Here is a 13,774-nt window from a genome sequence, read left to right as displayed (position 1 = left end):
AGGTTCCTCCTCATTTGGTTAAGATCCCGCTCATTTTGGAATTTTTGCAGGATGGATTGAGTAAAGGGTTGGTCCTTAATTCATTAAAGGTACAAGTGGTGGCTCTTGCCTGTTTTCAAGGTCAGTTGAATGGTGGACCCTTGTTGGCTCATCCAGATGTGGCCCATTTCTTAAAAGGAGTGAAGCATCTTCGACCTCCCTTGCAGATACCGGTACCTTTGTGGAGTCTTAATCTAGTTTTGGATTTTTTGGCAGGGCCGCACTGTTCAACTGATGTGTAGCCTTTCCTTGAAGTTACTAACCATGAAAATGGTGTTTCTTATGGCAATTTGTTCGGTGTGTAGGGTTTCCAAACTGCAGGCTTTTTCATGTTGGGAGCCCTTTTTATGGGTGGCTCCTGGGGCAATACTGCTGTGTACTGTTCCTTTGTTTTTCCAAAAGTTGTCTTGGATTTTCACTTAAATTAGTCAATTTCCCTGCCATTTCTGGACAGGGGAAGAGATGCAGAGGAAAATTGCCTGGTACAGCCCTTGGATGTCAAGAGGCATATCTTGAGGTATTTGGAGGTTTCTAAACCTCTTTATGGTGGGAGTAAACAGGGCGTGCCTGCTTCACGGGTAAGTGTTACTTTAGTCCCTAGACTAGTGTTATTACACTCTGGGACGGATTTTCAAAGGGTTACGCGCATATATTACACGCGTAAACCTGAAAACCCATTCCTGCGCGCACCGAGCCTATTTTGCATAGGCTCGGCGATACGCGCAAGCCCCAGGACACACATATGTCCCGGGGCTTGAAAAAAGGGGCGGATCCAGGGCAGGGGCGTGGCCAGAGGCCTCTGAAGGCCTGCTAGGCTGGGGAATTGCGCGCCGGCACTTGGCCGGCGCACGCAAAATAAAGGTAGGGGGGATTTAGGTAGGGCTGGGGGGCGGGTTAGATGGGGAAGGGAGGGGAAGGTGTGGGGGGGGGGGGGGGCGAAAGGAAAGGTCCCTCTGAGGCCGCTTCGATTTCGGAGCGGCCTCGGAGGGAACGGGGAAAGCCATCGTGGCTCCCCTAGGGCTCGGCGCGCGCAAGGTGCACCCCCTCGCCAACCCCGGATTTTATAACATGTGCGTGGCTGCACGCGCATGTTATAAAATCGGGTGTAGATTTGCGCGCACAAATCTACACCTGCGCATAGGTTAGAAAATCTGGCCCTCTTTGTTTGAGCTCAGTGCTGGAATGGTTATCTGTTATTAATCAAGTTTTGTTAGTTTGTCCACAGTTGGCTTTTGCATGGAATACTGGTGGGCTGATGTCACTGCAGTGGTATATATACCATATCATCAGCTTTGCTCATTCTCCATCTGCTCGGAGAGGAGCATAACCACTGGTTTTGGATCCACCTGTCCTTATTAAAGAAAAGGAAATTATCAGGTAAGTAGTAATTTCTCCCAAAATCCCTAAAGTTCAAATTCAAAATAACAAGAATATAAACTTGAAATGTCTTTTATTGCGTGTATAAATACAAGAAGCTATCAAAATTTCATGTATTTTTGTTAGTAATTTCCGTGAACAAAACTGTAACTGAATACAGTAGACAGAGAAATCAGAAACCCACAAGGATATCTGCATATTCCTAGTTCTGTTATCAAAGATTTCCAATTACTGGACATAGCCTGGGAGCTTCGCTGCTCTACAATTCTTCAGCACACATGAGAGGCAAAACACACAGAATAATTCTGACCTGAGACTGCTCAAGCTAATAATTAGGGTGATTAGGTGGATCCATGTCTACTGATACAGTTTTTTTTTGGGGGGGGTAGGAGCTGTGAAGGGGAAGTTTATCCTTTCCAAAGCTGTCACATGATTCACATTCAAATCCCCTCTTCTCCTCCCATCCTGCCAGCAGTAGCAGCAGCATCCAGCCCAGCCATACACATTATTATAATAAGGTGAAAAACATGTTTTATTTTATTTTTTAAATTGGGGATGGCTTTAACGCCAGCAGCACCCTGTGCAAACATGGAGAACAGCACCCTCTGTAGCTGGTGGGCGGAGGAGGAAGAGTACCCTCTGGAGCACTCCCAGGTAACAGCACACCTGAAACTTCTGTGCTCTGTGCTACTACACCAATTGCACACCTCTGACCACTGCAGGATTTTGAAAATCAACTTGCAGGCCCGCAAATGTAAAGTACCAAATAGCTGTGGACCTGCAAGCTATGAAGGGGAGGGGACTGAAAATAGCCCTCCCCCTGTTTAAGGACAGTAGAAACGTGTAAGGGATAGTCTAACAAAAATTGCCATTTATTTTACAGTAAGGATGCTTTGTTATTTCCTCTATACAAAACAGGTTTTTGGAATTGCCAGTTTGCTGGAAAATTAGACACATCTGTTGCGTTTCAAAGGAAAACAAAACACCCCTATATACTAATATTGGCTCACCAATTTCATACTGTTAAGGGAGCAGAGATTTTATACTTAATATTATGTTCACAAACTGCAACCTGTGCTGTCATTATAACTGCAGGTATAGAGAACAGAAAAACTGACCTAGTTAACATGGAGCCATTGGATTTAGCGATGACCAAAATCAATTCAGAATTGCAGTACTGTATTTTTAAGAAGAGATTCTTTTTGTTACTGTTTATCAGTGAGGTAGCTGTAACCACTGCATAATCAAAGTGCTGAGTCGCACAGCTTATGGATTGAATTATATCTCCCGAGCCTCATTTGGAAGAGCAAATCTAAGTCGATTTTGGCCATTCTCAGTCTAGTCACCCCACTAACGAGCTCATCTTAAAATGCAACAGGTTATAGGATGGTGTGTGAAGCCAGGCAAACAGAATAATCAAAGAATTATATCACCCACCCCCCCCCTTCTGTAACCTCCCCCAACAAAAGGAAGCGAGAGAATGCATTATTTACCTTTAAAGCTATCCTGACAAAACAGTCAGGATGGGGGTACAGCACTGCTCGAGCATGCCCTGTACCCGAGCTCTCTCAGAACTGAACCTTGGGGCTTTTCCCTCTTATCAGCATCACCCCCAACGAAACAAAGGAAGCAAGGACAAACAGAAAAGAAAACCCATAAAGCACAAAGGATACAGATACATAGGCAGGCAGATAAAAGACAAAAGGACAGACGGACAAGGAGAAGCCTGAATCTCCCATGCTATTCATTTTTTATTTTGAAAAAAATATCTTTTTTTTTTTCCCCCCCCAAAGATTTGGGGAATACAAATCATGATTTTTAAAAGCATTACAAACCAAAGTTGGAGGGGTTTCTTGAGCATATATTTTACAGGAAACAAATTATGGCTGCTTCGGTTAATAAAAATAGACCATCTTCATTATAATTCCTTATTGTCAATTCAAACACGTTCCCTGCATGGTTTGCCTTAACATTCATCTCTTTCTTTCAATAGGAGTTTCTCCTTTTAGGTTCTTAGCCCCCTCCTCTCCCCCACCTAAAAAAAAACAAAACCCATACATGCAACTCCCCCCCCCCCCTCCCAAACAGGTTCGGATTTCAGAATAACCAAAGTATGCAAATTAACTAGACGGTCATAGCAAATGCATGCAAATATCTCTCCTGAACACGCAGTGCGTTTCCTGAAATCCAGAGCTTGGCAGGGTGAAGGGGGGCCCAGGTTCATGGAATGGAATCAACAGCTGCTGGCAAATCCTTATGACCAAGCTCAGCTTATCCACTTACCACTGACCCCAGATACATTTGCATTTGAGACTGACTTTTCAGTTTGCATTATAAAAGTATTCTGACACTGCTAGCTCTCTTTTTGGTAGGGGGAAAAAAAGCCCTTTGACTTTTAAAGTCTATCATTCCTTTGCAAAGCATGCAGGAAAGCCAATACCAGATTCACATTCTTCTTGATGAGTCCCTTAAGTTGAAGGCACTAGGATAAATTGTATTAAAAAAAGTGTGTAGAATAATATAATTATTATTAATTCCCCCTAATGATTGAGTTAAACTCTGCCTTGCAATATTTAAATAACCTAATTATTGGACATTAGCGCAGCATTAGTAAAAAAAATGTGTATTTGGGGCAGATTAGTGGCACTGCTATGCACTGCCACTGCAGAAAGTCCCAGGGTCGATCCCCAGGTCAGCTAGGGGGTGCTGCGGAGGCAGCATCCACAGCCCCCTTGGGGTGGGAAAGGGAATCATGATCATTGTTAAGGGTGACCCCTCCCCCCTGGTGGCTGGATTTAGAGCCCATGATACAGGGCTCCGGAAGGAGCTTTGGGGCATGGCTCCTGGCTGCGGGATCGTAGCTGCAATGACCAGCCCTGTTGAAATAGGGGAAGAATCCCTGCATAGCTGTGCATGAAGGCTCATGCTGCCAGAATCCCAGTACTGGGTTCTGAATGAGCTGGAAGAAAAAAAAAACAAAAACAAAGGAGAAACCACAGAAAAAAGTACTTTAATTCTTTCACTGGGAGGAAAACGTATAGGCAGTCCAAACAGCATGCGTCTGCATTCAAGAGATGATGTCTGTATCCCTACAGTACGCTACCAGTTGTCTGTGCTTTTGTGTGTTATATGCAAAAAATTTTCACTTTTTGTTTCTAGCGTGTTTCAAATGTGCTGCCTTGCTCTCCGAGCGCGTCTAAATGTTCCTGTAGAACAGAAACAACCCACAGCATCCCTGGAGGAGCGGCAGACTCAGCTGTGGGGCGTTATTCTGATTTGCCTCCCTCCAAAATGGAAAGAACGAACACGAGGCTCTCCCCCTCCCATAATGAGCTCTGGGGTCCATAACCTGCTGTCACGCTTCTTTGGGACCCCTACCGGCTAAGAGCGGCAATTATTTCACTAATGGGATATGCTGCTTAATTAAAACGCCTCCTCCTCCTCCTCCTTTTCCCCCCTCGGCACAATCTAGAAAAAAACTGAATGCAGCTGTGTGTCCACATGCTCTTGGCACGTGGGATAAACAGATTGTGTCTGTCCTCCTGCATTCTTTTGCACAGCCCTTTCCACTAAGCTGAACTTCATTTCAGCAGTATTGCTTGCTATTCTTTTTTTTCTTTTTACTAAATCAATGGAAAGCCGGTTACCTAGACAGGAACGCGTGATGCTGCGTTATGGTATCACAGTCGTAAGTAGATGAGTCGCTCTGTTTCCGTGGCAACGGTTGCCTTGGCGCCTCATCCTCCGATATTCCAGAGATGTCAATATTACTTTTGCTCCGGCGTTTGCTACCGGCGAGATTGGAACTGGAGTCTTCTGATAAAACAGGATTATCCTTTTAATAAAGAGCAAAACAGAATGATGATAAAGCAAGCCAAGCATAGGGTTTAGCCGACATAATTAAGCTTTATTTACACATTTCTTGTATGATTATTCACAGCTGGTCAGCGCCATTGTATTTTATTGCCAGAATAAAGGAAAGATAGCCCTGGTGAATCACATGGAGTGTTTAGGTTAATTAACTGGATCCTGCCTAAATGAATAATTATAAAAGAGGAGAAATAGCCTATAAAGACAATATATTGGCCATGTGCCCAAGGACTGTTTTAAAACACTTTAAAAAAAAAAAATCAAAGTTTTTATACCGTTAGAAACATCAGCAAATCCAATATACAGAACTTTTAGTTTTTTCCATCTTGAGAGCCACTTAAATGGTGGTTCTCTGTATTTCTTTCACAGTATGATACAGCAAGCAAAAAAATTATTTATTTATTTAATATCCCACCTTTTGCAAACCTCATAGTGGCTTATATAATATCAAAGGTAGCAAGTCATGACCCATCCATCCCCTCCCAACCAAAAAAAAAAAAAAAATATATCCCTCACTATCATGGTAATGGGCATTATAAAATGGACAAAGGCATAAGTCAACTGAAAACAGTCACCATGGAGAGGTATTTTCCTCCAAACTGAAGCCTTGATTTTTCACAGGTTTGTTTGATAAAGCAAGCAAACTGAGTACAGGGCATCAGTTAAAGTCAGCAGGCTGAGGATATGCAGCGAGAGAGCATGCAACGTTAGTGAAACCTCACATTAAATGGACTAGGAAGCACAGTTTCTAAAGGGAGCTAGCCAAGTGGTCGACGTCCAAAGGCATTGTCTGAGTAACTTTTGAAGCTCCCCAGACAAAAACAGATTTCCAATTTCCTTCTGGCGCCCCAATTAAGTTTTTCCAGGAAAGAGGCAGGGGTAGAAACTTTAGCCGGTGAGCGCCAATATTCAGCTATATCTGGCTGGTTGGAAAAGCAGCTGTCCAAAGTTACCCGGGATGAAAGGGAGTAGACTCAGGGGTAATCTTAGAAAATATTTCCTTACAGAGAGGGTGGTGGATGTGTGGAGACAAGAACAGTATCTGAATTCAAGAAACTATGGGATAAATATAGGGGATCTCTAAGGAAGTGATGGGAATTATAATGCTAAATTGATTGGAAGGGTGGACAGACTGAATGGGCCATATGGAATTTTTCTGCCATCAAGTTTCTAATTTTAAACGGGTATATTCAGCAGAACATTTACCCAGCCATGCTCTGCTGAATGTTCAGGCTAAGTTACCCGGTCAGCTTTGCTGCTCACCGGCCCTTTGAATATCAAACTCCTAGTGTCAAACTGGGAATTCTCAGGACAAAGGGGGAAAACTTCCCCCTTATACATCATTTACAAGTATTGATTTGCATCATCCCACGAAGTGGTGCAAATTTATGTCTGCACTTTTTGCCTACCTCTCTTCTCCTCCCTCCCCAACCATGTGAGAAAGTTCCATTATCCTAAACCCCAATCCACATGAGAAAACACACACACACACACACACACACACACACACACACACAGAGCTGTGAGCCAGACACTCCTCCCACACACACACACACAACTATGAGCCAGACACTCCTCCCACACACACATACAGCTGTGAGCCATACATTCCTCCCACACACACATATACAGCTGTGAGCCAGACACTCCTCCCACACACACACATACAACTGTGAGCCAGACACTCCTCCCACACACACAGCTGTGAGCCAGACATTCCTCACACACACACACATACAGCTGTGAGCCAGACACTCCTCCCACACACACATACAGCTGTGAGCCATACACTCCTCCCACACACACACATACAGCTGTGAGCCAGACACTTATCCCACACACACACACACACACATACACAGCTGTGAGCCAGACACTCCTCCCCACCCCCCCCCCACACACACAACTGTGAGCCAGACATTCCTCCCACACACACACACAACTGTGAGCCAGACATTCCTCCCACACACAAACACATACACATACCCAGAGGCAGTAGGTAGGGAGAATGTTTCTTTCTTCCCTGCTCTAGCAGCAAGTTCTGAATCCTGCCACTAGAAGGCACAGGTACATATGCCACCTACTAGCAGCATTCAGAAATCGGCACTGGAGCAAGGTGGAGATAAGCATACCTCAGGTATCCTGAGCGAGTGGACAGAAGATCTAGAGATGAAAAGGAGGCGGGGAGAAGCAGCTGGTGAAAACTTATCCAGATATGTTATAGCTGGCTAAGTTTGGCCCTCATTTTGGCCACAAGCTGGACAGCTAGATTGCAACTGAAATTGAGCCTAAACTCAGCAGCCAATGGCCTCCATTCTGCTCTGCCCTCCCAGACTATGACCCCAGGCCTGCCCCTTTTTCAGGGCCTAGCAAATGAGCGCGTATTGGCACTTACGCGCATGGTTGGGCCATTTTGAAAATGTGCGCGCAGGGCTCGGCCACATGCAAAAGTGCAGATATTTATGTGTGTGTGTCCGTTTTAAAATCTGTCAATCATTCAAAGTATAATCATCACTAGCTAGAAAAAGCACTCCCAAAATTCTTAATTTACCAAGCCATATGCAAGGAAAAAAAACCAAAAATAAAGATCTACAGAAACCACAGTGAATCATCAATGATCCACACAGGCCCTGGTTCGCACTACCAGAACATCTATAAATTTGTAGAAAGTATTTGGGGTCTCTGGTGGGTGTGATACTTGAAATAAACATCAAAAGAAGACAATTATTATTCATTTATATTCACAGCACTGTACAAACGCATAGAGCAGACAGTCCCTGCTCCATGGAGATTAATATCTAGTCAAAACCATCACCCAAAACAAACAGAAGTGTTTGGGGAGAGCCAGGATTAAGATTGAATGGTAGGTAAATAGATCACTCATCTAACTGGGTAAAGCTGCTGGAATTCAGCCTCTGCTCCACTAACAACCTGTATAAGGAACTGAGGTGGGTGGGAGGGCTTCAACCAGAAACATATCCTCAGCCCTTCTCTTTCCACAGTGAGGACATAAGCCTAGTTATACCACTACGTTTCTGCCATTTCACTTATAACAGCAGCAAACACCATAGCGGCAATCAGAAATCAGTAATTCCAGCCAACTTTCCCTGACAATAGGTAGGCAGGTTTTACAAGTCGTCAATAATGCAAAGACAAATAAATATACAAATAATTAGCCCCTGCCTTTCCCCCTACTAAAACAAAGTGCTGCTGCTTCCTTCAAGTCCAGGCATTTCAGGGCTTTATGTAAAGTCAATGTTAATGCACTTGAGATAGAATTTCAACCAAACATTAGACAAGAATGAAAGCACACAACCCCAAAGTAGCAATCAGAAATTTAGTAATTCTAGCTACCTGGGGCAAGCTGGCAGAATCGCTCTACTTGATGGTAGGTAGGCACGAGTTTTGGAGACGTCTTCGGATGGAACAGTTAATGTTCTATAAGAATTTATTTTTTTTGTGTTGGTGATTAAAGATGTTTCACCACCTGAAGATTTTCTATGGGATCAATGCAACTATTATTACTGTGCACTTCAAAGCTTCCAATTTTTATTTTTTTTTGTAAAGTAGATGTTCACAGGGAGAGAAGGAATATTTACTTAGAGGTGGATTTTCAAAGGCTTGGACAAAACCTGACTTTTAAATATTTCCCGCCTCTCATTGTTTAAATTTTGCCTGGGTAAATCATTACCCGCACAAAATTCATCCAGATTAAAAGAGGAGGTACAGGGGGTGTTTCAGGGATATGGCTAAAATTGTTGTCTCAAAGTTAGCTGGATAATTAATTAAAACCAAAAACGCTAGTGGCCGAGCAGAAGCTGATTTGCAAAACCTATCTTAAACATCGCTGTGGCACGGGCTGAGCGTCCCCCACCTTGCCGGGGTACAAAAAGCAATCCTGGTTTAGGACTCAGTACTGAGCGGAGATTGGTCTCTCACCTGTCAGCAAAGAGACCAATCCCTGTCCAGCACTCGCTCATAGGGGGAAAAAGCCAATCACAGTTCAGCACTGCGTTCTGAATGGGGATCAGTCTACACTCTGGTGTGAAGTAAATAAATAATAATATTTAAGTGCCGGTACCTGTCAGCAATTCCAGCACTTAGTATTCATGAGCCTCTCCTCCACCCCCTCTAATTTGGGGACACTTCTGAGAATGTAGGGGTGGGGATTTTTGCCTCCAATTTTTTTTTTTTTTAGAGCAGGGGATAGAGGGAGGGATCAGTGCTGTTTGGCTCCTACAATTTTTTTAAGATATTGGAGAATGGCTCGGCATTGAAAATAGGTTGCTAAATTTTATTTTATTTTTTTTTTATTGTTAAGCGGCAAAGTTACCTGGCTAACTTTAACTGAAGATATTCAGCAGAGCACTTATCCAAATAAGTTTCACTGAATGCTCGGCTAAAAGTTATGCAGGTGAATTTATACTGATACAGCTGGATTTTAAAAGCCTTACGCGCTGCCAAAGGCAGGAGATCCATGCACGAGTTGGGCCGGCGCGGGCCGAGCGGATTTTTATAAGCCTCCCGTGGGCGCGCGTATCTCCTGCTGTACCCACGAGTGAAGTGTTTATAAAAAGAGGCAGAGCAAAGGTATGGTCTGGGCGGGGCATGGGCAGATCTGTCGCAAGCATGCCCCACCTCTGCGGCTGGGCCATGTCAGGCATGGCGATGCCGGTGAGATGGACTCTCAGGTATGGAATGCACCGGAGCAGCAAGGGCTGAAAATCCTTGGGCAGGGAAAATAGGATCCTGAAACTTAAACCTTCTCGATTATTAATCTATAGAAAACATTGCAGTGGGGAAGTAACAAAACCCCCAGCAGGTCCTTTGCATTTCCTAACATCTACTTTCTATCTTGTAAACTATTGTTGTTTTTTTTTAGGGAGCCAGAAACCTCAAAATGTTCCTTTATTTCAGCTTGCATATGAATTCGCAGAAACAGATTTAAGAGGGCAGAAAAGTCAGAAATATTTGTACATAAAGCTGGGTCTTATCATCTGCTAAGTCCACAAGCAGCTTTAATTGCTTTGAGGCCATACTGAAACCACAGATTTTCCATGGAAATTTAGTACTGTGGCATATGGTAGCCCAGGTATCTATATAAGCAGAAAACAAAAGCAAAGATGTTGTACAAATGTCTAGAACACAACACAGAAATAGCACTGAACCTAGAAAATACAAAACAAAACAATTTTTTTGCATAATAACAAACACAAGACAGGAATAGGCTTCTTATCCCAGCAACCCTGATAGCAAAAGCCCAATGGAACTTATTGTAGGTTGCTAGTAGACTAAAAGTATGTATGCATCTATTTTCAGATGTTATGTGATGCACCACTTTGGGGGGGGAGGGGTTTTAAAATGAGAAACTCAGTTTTAGAGTTGATATATATTCTTTGGATTGCCTAAATGATCTTTCTACAGCAGACGCATTCTGTCCATGCTGCAGAAAGCATACAGGAACGTCAAACAAAATGGGAGCACCCGACATACTAATTCAGAAGATACAGGAAAGGTTGACATCTTGAAATGGGCAGCTGCGTGTTAGCTAAGAGAATATTCCCCAGGTTTTTTGATTTCTTGTGTTATTACCCCCAGCCTCTGGTCTGCAACAACAGCTGGCCCTAGAGCAATACCATTTTCCAGTTGCCTCCATGCCCTAGTGTAGAATAATGCAAGCCAAGGCCCTAGGGCCTAACAGGAGCTCTGCCTAAAATGAGGATAAGCATAATTTACAAAGCAAAAATGGGGAGCAAAATAGAACATCTGGAATACAAAGGGATGAATATCAAGTGCCGTACAAGATATAAAATAAAAATGATATATACCTCTGTGACATTTTCTTGTGAATGTCTAGCAAGAAACCTTTTTAAAAAATGTTTATATATCTTTGTCCTTCCTCTTTGTAACCACATCCATTTTATACTTAATATATGGTTAAATTTTCAATAATGACACCATAACTGCAAAGGAACACTCAGGGGCTGACCCGAGGCCAGAAGGAGCTGGGGGGGAGCAAATCACGAAGGCCCTCCTGTCCTCCTCCCCCCCCCCCATCCTGGCATGGTCTTCCCCTGCCCACCTCTCCCCTTACCGGCAGGATCCTCCTCCTCCCTCTGGCAAGAGAAGACAGAGAGCAGCGCTTCTCATCTGCCTTCTCCTCCTCTGCCTGCCTCAGTCTGAAGTCCTGAACTGAATTTGGCAGCAATGGATGCTGTAACCTCACAGCATCCATTGCTGCCAAATTCAGACTTCAGATTGACGTCAACAGAGGAAGAAACAGACCTGGGTAAGACGTGCTGCTCTCCTGATGAGAGGAGGGAAAGGATCCAAGCAGCCGGGTGTTCAGGGGGGGAGGGTAGGCCTACCTACCCCAAGAATGATCCTAAGTGCCTGCATACATTTAAGCCCACAAAAAAAAGTCAGTTTTCAGGCATGAGGTACCTATGTACGTTGCGTATGAATATTGGGTACCTAATTATGCAGCTAATAGTACTCGTATACCCTTAGACTCTTCAAAATAATGCATTTTAGCAGCATCCCTGCTATGCATGTATTTTTTAATATAAAGCTTAAGCACGTAGTTCCCAAATGGCCCCCAAACCCTCAGAATGTCTCTTTTCTCCGCAGCCAGAAGTACTCGGGCAGCTAAAAATCCACTTACTCGCATATGATTGACTTAAGTGGGTTAACTCTATTTTCACTCTTGTAAAAGATGCCCAAGTCCTCGGAAATTTTCTCGAAAAGTGTGTATTTACATCTTGTGACCTTTTCATAACAAAAGCTGCATTGCTCTTGGCAAGCAGGTTTCCAAATCAGGTTCTGATGTGCACAGCAGAAGCAGCACCAGTTCCCGGGAAGAAATAGATACAATAAAAGGCTGGCACAAGAAAAGCAGGCAACCGAGCAATAAACAGAGACAAAAATATATTAAAAAATACAGTACCTCTCTAAGGACACCTGCTAGAGATCTAACAAATAAATACGCCCTCAGATCGCTAAAAATGCACAATAGGGTTCCAACAGTTTTCTGCCTTTAGATTGCCTCTGTAAAATGCCTTCAATAGCCTCTGATCATTATAAATGTTAGCACTGTAGTCTTTTTTTTTTTTTTTTGCTTTCAAGCGCGAGGGCTTCAGCGACTTTGCTGACATCCAGGCCGATACAGAAACGATGGCGGGAGAACACGCGTCCATGCTGAGCGCCCGCTCTCCCAACGCGCGCCCAGCCACCTCTCCTGGGCGCGCGATCCTATATTTAAACGAGAGGATCGCGCTAAAAGGAGGCGCTAGGGACGATTATGCGTCTCTAGCGCCTCCTTGGCCCAGGAGAGGTGGCTCTGTCAGCGGGTTCAGGAAACCGATGCTCAATTTTACGAGCTTCGGTTTTCCAAACCCACTGACAGCAATCGTTTAGGTAAACGGACGCTGGTAAAATTTAGCATCCGTTCTCCTACCCGGACCCGCCGGCACATTTTTTTTTTTTTTTTTTAATTTTTTTTTTTTACATTTTTGGTTCCTCTGACTTAATATCGCTAGGATATTAAGTTGGAGGGTGTACAGAAAAAAGCAGTATTTTCTGCCTTTCTGTACACTTTTCCGGGCTGCTCATAAATTGACGCCTGCCTGTGCAGATTGGCCGCACATTTCACTTTCTGAATCCCGGCTGAATGACTAATGGGCTCGTCAACATGCATTTGCACGTGATGAGCGCCGCTAGATTTTCAGGGGGCTTGGCCGCTCGTTTTCGAGGTTGCTAAACCCCTTATCGTATAAGGGGTAATAGACGCCCCTCGAAAACACGCGGCCAAAACGGGCGTTGAACAGCGCGCGCGCGGGGCCCAGCGCACGTTACTGAATTGGCCCGTTTGTTCCCATTTTACCGCTTTGCGCAAGAGCCGCCCTGCGTACCTGTATGCTGCTGATGCTTCCTCTCCGGCTGCTGTTCTGGCTTCCCGCAGCCGTGCTGGCACTGTAGCAGAGAGCATCAAACCCCAAGAGTCCACCCACGCAGTCGCCAATGAGGCACACCTGAGGAAATAATTCAGAAGATCACAGCGCCGCTTAAACGTTGAATGCCCTGGTGGAGAAGTTTCTTAATTATATGAAGCAGAAAATCACAAAGGCGGGGGAGGGAGGAAGTGCCACATCTTTAAAGAGCACTAGACACCTTTCTTCTAAATATTTTTCCCCTAAGTTTGAAAACTTATTTTCTTGCCCATTTCTAGGTTGCAGGACAAATGGCATAGGGCAGAGTTACCTCTCTTTCTTTGCGAGGCTGTGTGCACTGATAGGGCCTACTTTGGCTAGTTAAGCTGGTTTTCCTCTATGAACCCATATATTTTCCTCTATTATTGCTTCTGATTCATTCCAAAACCCTACCCAGGGCACCCATTATACTGCTAAGCTTGGTAACATTAGAGTCTTTTATGCTCTGCTGATAACATAATAATGTATGATTTCCAAAAATAAACACCTGGTGTAAAGAA

General features: G+C 44.1%; 1 protein-coding gene across 4 annotated transcripts in view; it reads right to left on the bottom strand.

The window, feature by feature from the left end:
• The window catches only part of PITPNM3 (PITPNM family member 3), a 628,273-nt gene that overhangs the window by 152,221 nt on the left and 462,278 nt on the right, over positions 1-13,774 (bottom strand). For all 4 annotated transcript variants that reach the window (XM_029612401.1, XM_029612400.1, XM_029612398.1 and 1 more), the window contains 2 exons: positions 13,197-13,316; positions 5,064-5,251 (listed from right to left, as the gene is read on the bottom strand). In XM_029612401.1, coding sequence (XP_029468261.1) covers positions 5,064-5,251; positions 13,197-13,316 — 308 coding nt within the window. The remainder of the gene's footprint in view (positions 1-5,063; positions 5,252-13,196; positions 13,317-13,774) is intronic.

The sequence above is a fragment of the Rhinatrema bivittatum genome, chromosome 8, assembly GCF_901001135.1.
Source record: "Rhinatrema bivittatum chromosome 8, aRhiBiv1.1, whole genome shotgun sequence".
NCBI classification, from domain to species: Eukaryota; Metazoa; Chordata; class Amphibia; order Gymnophiona; family Rhinatrematidae; genus Rhinatrema; species Rhinatrema bivittatum.
The sequence above is the reverse complement of the archived record's forward strand: the minus strand, read 5'-3'. Positions and strand labels throughout refer to the sequence as shown.